We start from the raw sequence: 13,854 nt of genomic DNA on the forward strand, positions 1-13,854 counted from the left end.
ACAGGGGGCGGGGTATATGCTACAGGGATCGAGGCCTATGCTACATGGGGCGGGGCCTATGTGGCAGGGGGCGGGGCCTGTGCTACGGGAGGCGGAGGGGAAAGCAGATGATGGTCGCGGTAGAGCACAGATATGGACGGTTCCTATTGAGCGCGGGGAGCAACTGCTCTATTTTTTTATTTTTGCTTTGCTTAGTGACATGACAACCGGGTACGTTTGACAGCAAGGAACCCGTATCGGCAGCTGTACTTGTGTACAGGTCGGGTTGTCAAGAGGAATTACTAAACTCAGGTAAGTAGTGCAGGGTTATGCCGCTGTGTCGTACTCATCAGGGCTCAATGCACCATGTTTGGAAAAGAAATAGGGCCAGTGTCATTTAAAAGGTCCGCGAAGACAGACCGTCTCGATCGGCACTGTCTTCGTCAACTTAAACTAGCTTCGGAAGCTAACTCGGGGATTTGTAAGAACGGCTTGTGAGTAAAAGCCCGTTCAGCCAATGACGTTCCGTTCTGAACGCTGTAGTCACGCGTGTGGCCAATCACATGGGAGGGGAGGCGGGACTAAAGGTCAGACTACCTTGCTACCTCGAACTTCCAGCGTTGATGTTTACAACAGTGTGATGGATTTGTTTATGCAACACAGCTGACGGTAGACAGGCGGAGCGGGCAGTGTGACGTGAAGAAGCACCGGCCCGGGCAGGCACTGCTGCTTTCATCATGTGTGAAAGTTCATCATGACGTCAGAGGAGTTATAAGCATTCTTCATTGTAAGAACTTTGCAATGTTGTCTAATACAGGAAACTATAGAATGCAGTATGGATTATGCCCTCACACATTATTACTTATTTATTTTTATGATGTACAGTAGCAGTCAAAAGTTTGGACACACCTTCTAGTTTGGACACTACTTTGAAGAATCTAAAATATAAAACATATTCTGGTTTGTTGAGCATTTGTTTGTTTGCCACATAATTCCATATGTGTTCCTTCATAGTTTGGATGTCTTCAATATTAATCTACAATGTAGAAAAAAAATAAAAAAGAAAGAAAGAAAAACCATTGAATGGGAAGGTGTGTCCAAACTTTTGACTGGTACTGTAATTAAGTTAATAATCAGTTGTACAACATTATGCATTGCATTATCAACAAGTGTTGCTGTCATTGAGTGACCCAAATACAATATGACTTTGATGAACGGTAGCTGTATTTTATTGAAGAAGAGACTGTCCTAGGCATGATTGAGTCCATCGAACGTTACACAGTGCTTAGAATTCCTACGGAATACTTGAGACTTAAATGGAACAGTCAGGTTATACCAGTTTTAAATGTTTTTCAGCAGCACATCAACTTTAACATGAAAGACAAGCAGTACTTAACAAAACACATCGACATATAATAACACAGTATATTATTCCCATCTTAAACACCAGATTGTTTGGAAGAATTTGTATAAAACTAGTGGTGAATGATTTTATTCACTAATGGATAGTCTGAATAATAAGACACAAGACAATGTATTGTAACATTCTGAGAACCATTCTGCCCAGTGGTTAGTACATGTGGTTTGAAGTACAGTTGGCATATGTTGTTCTTGCATGTACAGTGCCTTATGTCTTATGAGGGGTATCTTATTTGTGTTCATCTTCAATCGCAGTGTTTCTGGATCATTTTTTCTGAACTGACAGAGTTTCCCACTGTCTCGTGGAGTTAGTTGCTTGCTATTTCAAGTTGCCGGTAATGGAAGATCATAAAAACAAGTGAAGCTTGAACTGTTTTTACTAGTAACTCACTGACATACATATGGATCGGATGTTATCTCTGGAAAACCACAACTAAAGTCAGATGTATTTAACCAAAATATTTTTTTATGGACATTACATAAATGAGATATTGAAAGAAATCAGATCACTGCATGTAGACATACTGCTTAGTGAGCAGTTGTCCAATGTATCGCTCACATTATACCCTTTGATTATGAGCAGTACCTCTCCTGTGAGGAATAAATGAGAACGAGGACGATTGGAAAAGTGCGAGGCACAGTCTGTGACTTATTACCATGCATGAGGGTCACCAGTGTTACAGCATACTATTATATCATCACATATATATATATCTTCCAAGTGACTTGCTTGTACTGTGTTACTGCTCATATAGATGGGTCAAGCACTGTGGAGGCTGCCTCCCAGACAACAGCAGCAGCTTCAGGAAGAGCTTGCAGACCGACTGGCTGACCGAGGAGGAGGAGGAGTAAGACAAGAGCAAGGTAATCCTCACATTTCTTAACTAATTAGTTTTGACTGAGGATTTTAATGTTTTTTCGTGACTGCTACTATCACAAAGGTTGTGTTTCATTTCCAACACGATATAAGTTTGTTAATGAGGTTTATTCATATATTTATTTATGATTCTGGTTTCCAGTACATATAAATAAGCTTTCAACTTAAAATCAACACAGCAATCACCAACTTAAATCAGTCCAGCTAAATATGTTTGATCATTATTATTTAAAAGTTCCTGTTCATGTTTGAGGTAGCATTTTGTACCTTTTGATATTAATAAAATGAAGACTATGGATTTATTTAATCGTTTGACTAGACTTTTTGATGCTAAAGATTGTGTTATTTGTCAAAAATGTAATCACTGTCAGGCTGTTTCTTCAGTAATTCCACCAGACACAAAGTTGCAGAAGAATGAGGGCAGGCAAATCAGAGTCATAGGTCATTGTGTTCCTTTATGAAAGTTCTTAAGACATTTAAAAGGACCAACACAGTTTAAAAGATGGTGAAATTAATACAAATCAATGTGTGCAGCTTCCATCCATTTCCGGATCATTGCTGTTTAAAGAAACTGAATGAACTGAACTGACATGCACCATTTTAAAGTGGCATAAAGCTTAAGGTCACTGACAAAAGTGAGAGTAATCCTATTAAAGAAGTGGATAAAAATACACTGGATGTTCATCTATCACTCTGTAATCCAAATAACAACTAGTAATAACAAGTATTTTCACCAGCAGTTAATGTTATAGAGTTGTATCCACTTCCCTTTTTGCCTCACTCATACTAGTTTTCTGTTTCCAGCATTCCTATACTTCCATGCTTTTGTCTGCTATAAATCTGACCCCACCTGTCTGTCATTCTTGCTCCGATGTTCAAATGCTCAAATCAGTTTTTTTTGTAGTTTTTTGGCCCCTTAGCAATAGGTCTCTTCCTTGTTGCTATGCTCCTACGATTTTGCAAACAAAAGTCTTGAAGTGTAATCCTTTCTATTAACTCAGAGTAAGTGACAATGTTCCCTGTTGGCAAAAATGCAAACATTTTTACTCAAGGAAGATGTGTAGAGCAAAATAAAAGTTTGAACGTATAATGAGTTTCAAATTTTCAGGGTTTTTCAATTTACACAATAAACTGAAAGAAAATACTGTACATTATGAAGAAAGAACTTAGTAAAAGCATACTGTATTACAATTATATTATCAAAGCTGTGAGAGTAGAAATGCGCAAAAGATAATAATAAATCAGGCTTTGTAATTTATCTATTGATTAAGTTAAATGATGAAAAAAACTTTGTCTGCCTGGTCAATCTTAAACCACAATGCATGCTGGGATAGTCTCCGACTTCTCTGTCATGCTGAATGGCAGTTTGCAAGTCATTCAAGTGACAGAATAAAAAAGTGTCAAAATGAATGTTTCGTCTTTTAGGCAGAGATGGAGGACACCAGAAAAGATCTCCTCAGCCGTGTTATGGCCCCGACATCTATCATCTGCTGAGAACACGCATGGGAGGTACAAACACACAAACACTTGCTACTATTGCTTGCTCTTAAATATGTATTTTGAATGTGGTCAGTGTTCTTTGGTTGTCCCTCTCCTTCCCATTATTTGTGATGGTGTGAGGACACAGTCAGCATAGTTAGAAATAACGGATTGGTGGCCCACCTACGGGAGAAGCCATTCATTTGAATCGATTAAATGACGTACAGGATGATACATTCAGACAGAGATAGATAATATAACATGATTTAAGCATTTTTGCTGCCTTCATTTGATTTCATTGAGGTGAGTTAAAGGCTTTCACTCCAGTTAGCATTAGGATCAGGCTCGAAAAATGTTAAATGGAAGTTTAGTGGAAGCAATATTTCTACTGTTGCAATGAGAGATAAGCCTTACAATAAAATAAATGAGATTAAATCTAAAAATTTCCACCAAGGCACAGGAATAGTAGTCTATATTCTTAATTTTACTTCCTGTCACCTTTTGTCATTCACATACACTGCAACAGGAAATAAACTGGAACACATTTGGAATGTTTACATTTAAAACTGTGAAATGGGTCGGATATTAAAGGCATCCCACGAAAGAGAGATTCTTATCTTTGTGGTGTGTTCAACAGAAGTCATGAGGCAACACAGCAGTCAATCTTTTTTAAGATCTTGTCTTTCTTTGGCACATCAGCACATGTTGCACAAAGACCTCTCTTTCCGACTCGAAAAAAACGTTCTTTTAAAATGAAAATTTAAAAAAGCAACCTTAAAGAAGAAGAACCTTTTTTTTTTATTTGTGAAAAGCTCTGCACTGCTCGTTAACTCATTTTAGGGTTAGTCAAATGGAATACTACTGTCATCTACCAGCAATAGAGGGTGCAGGGATAAACTATTTTTGTAGGCCAATCCGAAAGTTAGCATCGCACTGGTTCCCAGACAAACAGCCAATGGGATTTATCCGTTGCATTTTGGATTATTTTGGAAAATGTGTTCTGTGACAAACAAATGTTTACGATACATAGACCTTTTGTTCAGCAATGTAATCTTCATAAATGACTTTCTGTGTTCTTGCTGATGACTTTTAATGTCCCCGTCAACGTCTTTACTCTCATTTAGACACTTGTTAGCAGCTGCCTTCTTTTAAGAAACGTAAAAGCTTCAAAATTCTGGAGTGTGACATCTACTGACGTATTTTATGTCGTGGAAGAAAACGTAAAAATCTCATAAGCTTATGTTCGACAAAGACCAGGCATCTAACCAAAAACCACGTTGAATTCCACACGAGGGATCTGGAAGTGCAAAAAAAGTTGACTGACCTGTTTTCTATTTCTCCCTTCTCTGTGACTGTAGGTAAGGAACAACACGGTTTTATAGATTTGGAGATGTTGCCACCCGAATTAGGCATCACCATCCTGTCATACCTGAACGCTACTGACCTTTGCCTGGCTGGCTGTGTGTGGCAGGACCTGGGAAGCGACGAATATCTATGGCAGGGGTAAGGAGGTCCAACTCTAGCTTTTGTCATCTTTTTGTGGCAATTCAATTTATGAGGTGGTGATTTGATTGAGGCTCGAAAATCCGTCTTGGTGTCCAGAATTCATTCTGAGCGGTGACAACAGCTTCAGGGTTCAACATTAACCATGACCCATTGGCTACTGGCCACGTAAAGTTGCCCTGTTGCCACCAGATATCCCCTGTAGGTGGCCTCCTTTGGCCACCAAGTTTCATCAGGTCTCTCTTCAGAATGAGACTGTGCGTCTCACTGAGGTTACCTGTCTAAATAAAGGTTTAGAGAAAAGAGAATGAGAGCTTAGTCACTGAGGTTTAAATTCATGTAAATCATTTATTTCCATTATTTTTTAATGTGTTTTCATTTATTGAAGTGTCACAGTTAAGGAAGGCTGTATTTCTTTTACATAAGTTAACATTTGGGCCACCAAAAATGTACTTTTGCCACCAAATGAAGGGGCTTAGTGGCCCTTGTGGCCAGTGCTTTAAAGTAACAACCTCTATTTCTGATCTGCCTTGTGTGAACTGCTAAGCTGACATAAAAAATAAACAGTGACATAGATTGACAGATAGACAGACTTAGAGGAGAAATGAACCACTATTGTGTTTTCTATTGTGTTGTTTTTTTTGTTTCTATTCTATAACCCACATGTGTCAAATCCATCAGGCTGTGCAAGTCCACATGGGGACACTGCTCCATCTACAACAGAAGACTACCTGCTGGTTTCTCATATAGAAGACTGTACTTACAATTAGATGAAGGCTGCCTGACATTCAATTCTAACGCACAGGAGGTAACACATGATAGCTTCTGCAGTGTGTGTTGAGTGTGAGCATGTAACTGTGCGTGTGGAAGCATGATTTCATGACAAAATTATGTGTTTGATGTTGAGGTGAAAGAAGAGTGAAACTTAGAATTATGACATCATCATAGCGTGTGTGGATGGATTAAGAGTCTGTTACGTCTGCATTCACAAGATACGAAGATACGATTCTCTCTCTCTCTCTCTCTCTCTCTCTCTCTCTCTCTCTCTCTACTGTGTGTGTGTGTGTGTGTGTGTGTGTGTGTGTGTGTGTGTGTGTGTGTGTGTGTGTGTGTGTGTGTGTGTGTGTGTGTGTGTGTGTGTGTGTGTGTGTGTGTGTGTGTGTGTAGGGCATCAGTTATTTCATGTCTAAAGGTATCCTAGTGGATCATCCCACAGAGCTGGCTAAATTCATCTTCTACACCAGACGGCTCCACTGGAAGATGCTGAGGATTTACCTTGATGAGAGGTTAAAACAGATCCACACAGAATACCCAGAAATCTCACCACTAGACTTCCACAACAACACGAGATACTTTTTTGACAACCGCTCTTTTTTGCGATTCTTCTGTGTTGCCTTAAGAAAGTCTTAAAACCATGCCGTTAAATAATTAGATGTGTTAGATTTGACTGTTTATTTAATGTGTCTGCTAGGATATTAAATACACATTTATTGGTGCCGCTTGTCTGTGATATAAGAATTCCAAATCTCATAATTCAGTAACTTTCATTACCTGTGTGGAAATAAAAAACAACGTCCCATCACACCATTTAGTGTGTGTTTGTGTATGTCTGTGGATGTGCAGGCGGGACGTCCTGGATGAATTGGTGACCCTCCATAACTTCAGCAACCAGTTCCTCCCCAATGCTCTGCGGGATTTCTTCAGACACATCCACGCACCAGAGGAGAGAGGAGAGTATCTGGAGACCCTCATCACCAAGTTCAGCCACAGGTTTTGTACCTGTAACCCTGGCCTTGTCCGAGATCTGGGCCTCAGTCCTGGTTAGTATCCACACACACACCACACACAGGAATAAATACAGAACACATACTCTTGTAAGAGCTTGTAGTTGTGGTCCTAGGCTTATTGGTAATAATTAAATACTTTCACAATAGTTTTCACAGCAGATTTATGAAACTGTGCTTCTTAGCAAACAACAAAAGTGTCTTTACACTAAAGGTATGCTGGTATAAAGCCGGGGCTGTCACAAATAAATATTCAGTGTGAAAACTAAGGATTATTTCTTGTGATTGTTACTATTTGGTGATCATTTAACTTTGGTCAATATAACAAACTTACCATGGTTTTGTTGTAGATTGCAACAAATGGATACACCCCTCCGCTCACTGCTTCCTTTCCAAGACTGCAGTAACGTGAGCCCCTAAGTATAAAACCATGGTACAGCCGTTGGCCTCTGTCAGAAGCCATCTGTACCATAATAACACTACTTTAGGAGCAATGGAAGTCAGACAGTGGCTGACGGTACCAACGTCTTGCTCACGTTTCCACAGATTCACAATCATATTGGCGAACTACGGTGGCCTTCAGTAAACGCAATAACAGAAAAGGCCCGCTCACGAATCAGTGTTTGGTTTGTCTGTTCTGGGCTACTGTAGAAACATGGCGGTGCAACATCGCCGACTCCGTGAAGAGGACCTGCTCCATATGTAGATATGAAGAGCTCATTCTAATCAAAACTAAAACACAATTCTTAGTTTCAGGTGATTATACAATAATAAAACAAAGATTTTACATAGAAATGATTTTCACTGGCCCTTTAAGCAACTCATTGAAAGTTAAGGAGACAAGATGAGTTATGAGTTTGAATTGAAAGGACTTTACAGAGTCCGACTGTGTGATGTCGGCAGTGAGGTTATTCCAGAGGAAGGGGGCCCTTCTTCTTAACTATGGAGACAGGGACAGATATATACTGAAAGGACATCATGCAGGAATGACTATGCCTATTGAGGATGTTGTAAGTCTTCAGAAGCACCCTAAAGTCTGATCTCACAGATGTAGGGAAGCTAAGATTGGTGTAATGTGGTCAAATGTCTACTTTTAAGTCAGAAACATTTATTTACATTAGAAATTGGGACCAAGATGTTTGCTGCTGACATTTGACCTTTTAGAGTTTGAAAATAAATGTGTTATCGCTAACTGGTGAAACGTTCTAAGCAAATGACATGTTCAATGTAACAACATTGAACATGTCATTTGCTTTTCTATCCTGCAATTTCTTGTTACTATACGGCCAACATTTACTTAGACACAGTACATCTGTGGTAAGCTTAAACGATCCATTTGTACACAACTGTGTACAGTTAGACTTTGACCTGAAGGTGGCGCTAGAGGAAAGCTCATGGACTGTCCCTTAATGAAAGAGGCTTCATCCACTGGAGAACATAAATAAATTCAGTTGATTCCAAGCAGTGATTGGATTTATATTTCTGGCTTTCAGGTTGGAATTTAGATTTTAAGTTACAAGAGAGGTCATGGGGTCGTCAGAATATTCAGAAACGTCCTCTTTGGACCACTCAAAAACTCTGGTGACAGTGGATATGATTTTGAAGCTACTTCTGACCCATTGACCCAGCCACAAAATGAGGGGGAAAGACCATCAAGGTTTTATTTTCAAGTAATCGCTGGCCTCAGTATTGTCACTGGACCGTGCATTTACCAACTGAGGGCTTTGCTAATGTCAGCAGACCATACAGAAAGCAATCCCTGACTCTAACTGTTAACCCTTTGGACCTTATCATATAATAAGTAGGATTAGAGAAACGGTTTCGAGCCCGAGGCTGGAGATGGATGCATGGCTGCCTTTCTCAAGTCATCTCTTTCATTTCACTGCTGTTATGCCCCTTCACGTCTTCGAGAGCAGTTTATTAGTAGCACAGTATAGATTTATTTGTTGTATTCATCATGTTAAGATGTAATTTAATAAGTCTTATGTACTGTACGTTTTTTACTGACCCTTTCCTCCCCTTTTATGGTAGCTCTTCCTTTCGTAATATTGTGGTTTGAGGTGAAGTGAGGCTCATGTCCTGACTGTATTAATCATGACAGGGTGTTCTCTCTATCTATCCAGTGAAACGTCAGCCTGTACGGGACTCTAGTGGGGCTTTGACTTCTCACTTTGAACCCTACAGAAATGACCTGTTCTCTTTAGAGCCACACACTCCTGAGCTTTTTGTAGAAAAGCTGGCGGGTTTGATAACTGCCTCTCTCATCTCTCTGCAGATGCAGTCTATGTGCTGTGCTACAGTCTGATCCTGCTGTCCATCGACCTGACCAGCCCCCACGTCAAAAACAAAATGTCCAAGAGGGAGTTTATCAGGAACACTCGCCGAGCGGCACATAACGTCTCGGATGACTTTGTAGGCCACCTCTATGACAACATATACCTGATTGGCCACGTGGCCGCGTAGCTCCACCTACCAGATGTCCAGTCGAGAGCCTCACACTGCACTGAAGAATAGTAACCGGTGATTGGGTTGCTATACGTGAAAGTATGGAACACTGTGGAAATGGGTTTAAACAATTTGCACGACGGCCAATGAATCTTAAAGGCTAGACAAAGGAATGAAATTCACTACTGCACTGTGAGAGAGACTGTGCTTCCAAATATTAGTAAAGAAGATGTTAATCAAAGGTGTGAAACATCTGCAATGTCTTTCCAGCCGCGTCACTGCAAAGGAGGTTTGAAAGTGGAACCATGAAGACGAGCTCTGATACTGCACTGACAGATGATGACTACTGATTGGTGAAGGGAGGAGGATATGCCGGGACAGTCCTACTGCGTTCCTATTGGACAACCGCTTCACGTTCCCTAGTGACACAGGGGACACTAATACCACTCACTGATATCTCTAGTAGCATTTAACAGTGGAACTAACAATTGCGCAAGTCTGCATATCAGATGACCTTGATGCATTATCCAATGGTAACAACCCGAATGTCCAATTGTCAAAATTCAACTAGATCTGTTTTTTTTTTTATGGCTAATACTAAATGTTTTTGGGGTTTTTTCATTTCCATCTTATGAGTGAAATGAACAAGACAACAACACTTTCATGCAAGAACACTGTTTTATTCCTATAACTAAATCTCTTACTTTTTTCTTTTGAGGGTTGCGTGTAGGTGTGGCCAAACTGCACAAAGACTTAAATTTCTCTCCACAGCAGGGTTCAAGCTTTATCCAAAGTGAGTCCATCTCCACCTCAGTTCTCTGTACCTGCACCTAGAGGGCAGGAGGGTGAGCTGGTGATTGAGTGGGTGTGTGATGTCCCGTTCTATTGAGGTTACAATGCCAGGTCAGGTGTTGGTAGAGTTAATTTATGTTCTATTTAATTTCGGTCTCATTTTAAAACTCTATATTCATTCATATTAAGACATTTATGATTGTTAAGTCAGACAAGCGTTTATTTTTTTTTCCGCTGTGGAGAAAGTCACACTCTCTGTACATGCTCAGACAACGGGTCCACTTCTGATTTTTGAAGAGAAATTCTAAAGTATGGCAAATGTGAAATTATTGAACATACTTTTAAGTCCTTAAAACTGCATTTTTTTAAATGGAGGGTTTGATAATAAATCTGATCGTCCCACATGCAGGTTATAGCAAAATGACAAATATTTTCTAGCTAATATTTAGTGCAAGCTTTTGTCCAGATGATTGACATTGAATGTATTGAAGCAGTTTCTGACACATTACATTAGGGAAATTTGTAATCATAGTGCTTTGCCTTCCGAGGTGACATGCTTCTTGTGCAGCAGATAGAGCACAGCGGCTGCTATGTTACGCTGCTTTCATGAGGATGGTAGATACTGTAGTATTTGGGATGTTAGGGGTTCGTGACGGACCTGCTCCTAATTCTTGGACCACCATCAAGGAGATGGCTAAAGTCAAGTGTAGAGAAAGACAAAGTTAAGTGAAGTTAATCATTCTGACTTTTGAATTGTAACAGAAGGACAGCACTGGCTGAAGTCTCTGCAGTAAATTGTATGATGTTCATGAAGTTCTTGTGTTTTTGGAATAATCCTGCTATAATTTTTAAAAAACAACAGCGATACATCTATTGCTGCCATGATGTAATAGCCCAATCCATCATTTAAATTAGACATGTTGTTTTATAATGACTGTTAAACACCACAATCACTGCAGCTGTCAAAAAAAGTGTGATTCTTCCAGAAATGAAAAATGAGAAAATACTCTTATTTAACACTATAATTAGCGGTGTGGTAAAGTAATTGGTACATATATATGTGTAATTTGAAATGATGGATTACATTTGTCAGGGCAGGAATATGTGTGCGTTGTTTCCATGGTTTTTTTTTTTTATTGTGGAAGCTGGAGGATCTGTAGGACAGAAGATCACTGACACTTCAGTGGTATTAGTGTGTGAAAGCCAATCTGGAGAGACAGAAGTTGTACGAAACACTTTGATCAGGACGTATTGATGATACAATGCTGAACTTTTCATAAAAATATGATCAGTTCAACAATGGTGCCCATCAGACCTGAATGCGGCATTATAGTCACTGTGCTAGAGGCTTAAGGTCCAAGCAGCTAGCATGTAGCCGCCATAGTGAGGTGCCACTGAATGTAACCATAGAAACCGATTTTTAAAATCAAGGTTCTATATCCCGACCTAGAAAGCTAGTTGCAATACCAACCAACATTTATTTATTTTTTGAATTTGTTTGTTTGTCTGCATAATAAGAGCCTCTTCATTAGATTGTAAATCAGACGGTGGCTGATTTCACAACATTAATTGTGTTAACGATTCATTATGCTGATGACACTCTAATTTAGAGCTATAAACTCATTGTTTTCTTTAATTTATGAAGGAAATCCACTTCCTGTTGTGTGTGTTTTTCTTTTCTTTGTGGTTACCAGAAGACTTCATGACTGACAAAATGTACTGAGAAATTGTTCTAATTATCTGACATATTAAATCTCGGTTTGACTTTACTGACACGTTTCAGCCACCGGCAGTTCTGCAGCTCGAGGTGTGAAAAGGTAGAAATGGAGAGTCGTTTCTTACACTGTAATCATGCTCCACTCATTTTATCACTGAATGATGAACATATAGTTCAGCGATAGATCTGGCTCTACGTCCTCACTAGATGATGGTGATAGCTCACAGTAAAGCTTGAAAAAGCAAATAGATGGAGAAGAAAGTGATAACAGACATTCAAGATTCTCTGCTTTCTATTTCCATCTACGATACCAAGTCAAACTTTTTGGATTGTGGGCCATAATCAGGAAAATAAAAAAGTCACTTGCCGAACAATAGTGAATATGTACTTTTCAACCAGTTACACTGCAAGAAGATCAGTGTCCAAGACTAGAAAACCCCATGTGCCTTCTATCAGAATACTACTACTAAAACAGTTGAATGTTAGTCATGGTAATTAATATATATATATATATATATATATATATCTTCTGCTCTTAATTGATTTGAAATTCAATAAATAATTTTAAACTCTAATGCAATGGCCACTTAAAATATTAGGATGTTTTGTGTAAATATGTAAAAACATAAAGTTAAAACGGGCAATAATTGCCAAATATTGATGTCTGTTTATGGTCTGAGGCCCACCTAAAAGATTGGGCGGGCCATAGTCTGGCCTCCCCAGTAGTAATGGGTGACTGTAGCTAATGGTTAATGCTAAATACAACGTAAGTAACAACACTAGGATATTTCTACTGCTATTGGGTGGGTTAGAGGGCTGTCAGAAATGCCGAAGACAGCTGCAGCATTATTATATTTAATAAAATAAAAGTGCATACTATTTATTAACTTTTGAAGAATCCATTGGTTAATGTAAGCAAACGGAAAGTTGAGAAAACATTTAAATACAATAAAAAAGTTTTCACATAAACAACAAAGTAATCTATCTACGTCATCCAACCCAATCAGATCTCTTTAGTAATAAAATGACACTAACAGAATGACAGACAAGTATTAGTCTGGTCCAGGTCATTCAACAGCACATGTGATACCGGCCACTCTGCTTCTTGTAATTCTATTTCAGTATGTGTGTGCGAATGTTTGAGATGAAACAGCGAAAAGAGTAAATCCTCTTCAGACACAATATGACCTTTGACTCTTGACCTTTGTGTGTGCGTGTGTGTGTGAGAGAGAGAGAGAATGAGCTATTCCTGGGTGGTGGTGTTTTATGTACTGCAAATGAAAAGAGAGCAGAGGGCAGAGATGTGTGACCTATTCACACACACACACACACACACACACACACAGTCTCCGACATAGGTGAAAGTTCCAAAAAGGAACACTTCCTTTTAATCCTGTATATATTTGAACATATATCTGCAATGGAATCAGACCAGACTTGAAGAAAGAATGGAAGAGTAGCAGTGATTTAAGTATCAGTAGTGCTGGTAGTAGTTATTTATTTTGGCTGTATCAAAAATTGGCTGTATCAAAAATTATAATGAAAATTATTCCTCTGAAATTTTAAGTAATCTGCCTTAATAAGAAACATTTATAGCATCTTTTGTCAAACAGTCCAAAAATCCAAAGTAGTCGATGAAGACCTAAAAACGCTTAATAATTAAGCGAATTCAAAAAATGATATAATGGAACTTTCTGTTAATTGATCAATTCAGCACCATTAAAAATAGCAAGTGAGCATCTCTTTCAGGGAAGTGCCAGCAATTAATGAATGGAGCAAATTATTAAAGTGGATGTAAAGAAGTGTCGTCTTGATATGAAGTCTTTTTCAGTGAGCTGAGGGCTGAACCCAGGGACCGT

At 39.1% G+C, this 13,854-nt stretch overlaps 1 protein-coding gene across 1 annotated transcript; it reads left to right on the plus strand.

Moving 5' to 3' along the window:
* The first annotated feature begins 104 nt into the window (after nt 1-104).
* On the plus strand, nt 105-12,433 carry fbxo8 (F-box protein 8). The gene is made up of 8 exons (XM_054604505.1): nt 105-291; nt 2,154-2,262; nt 3,701-3,784; nt 5,113-5,257; nt 5,939-6,065; nt 6,425-6,543; nt 6,881-7,077; nt 9,317-12,433. The coding sequence occupies exons 2-8, from the start codon at nt 2,154-2,156 to the stop codon at nt 9,502-9,504; spliced, it is 969 nt and encodes a 322-aa protein (XP_054460480.1). The 5' UTR covers nt 105-291; the 3' UTR covers nt 9,505-12,433.
* Nucleotides 12,434-13,854: the final 1,421 nt, after the last annotated feature.

Source organism: Anoplopoma fimbria, chromosome 9, assembly GCF_027596085.1.
Source record: "Anoplopoma fimbria isolate UVic2021 breed Golden Eagle Sablefish chromosome 9, Afim_UVic_2022, whole genome shotgun sequence".
Taxonomy (NCBI): domain Eukaryota; kingdom Metazoa; phylum Chordata; class Actinopteri; order Perciformes; family Anoplopomatidae; genus Anoplopoma; species Anoplopoma fimbria.

What these genes read in the sequence shown, in the direction of transcription:
- fbxo8 (XM_054604505.1), top strand. Translation starts at nt 2,154, where the DNA reads ATGGGTCAAGCACTGTGGAGGCTGCCTCCCAGACAACAGCAGCAGCTT. An exon ending in GCTGAGAACACGCATGGGAG is followed by an intron (nt 3,785 to 5,112) that starts GTACAAACACAC and finishes CTGTGACTGTAG; the next exon opens with GTAAGGAACAACACGGTTTT. An exon ending in AGGATTTACCTTGATGAGAG is followed by an intron (nt 6,544 to 6,880) that starts GTTAAAACAGAT and finishes GTGGATGTGCAG; the next exon opens with GCGGGACGTCCTGGATGAAT.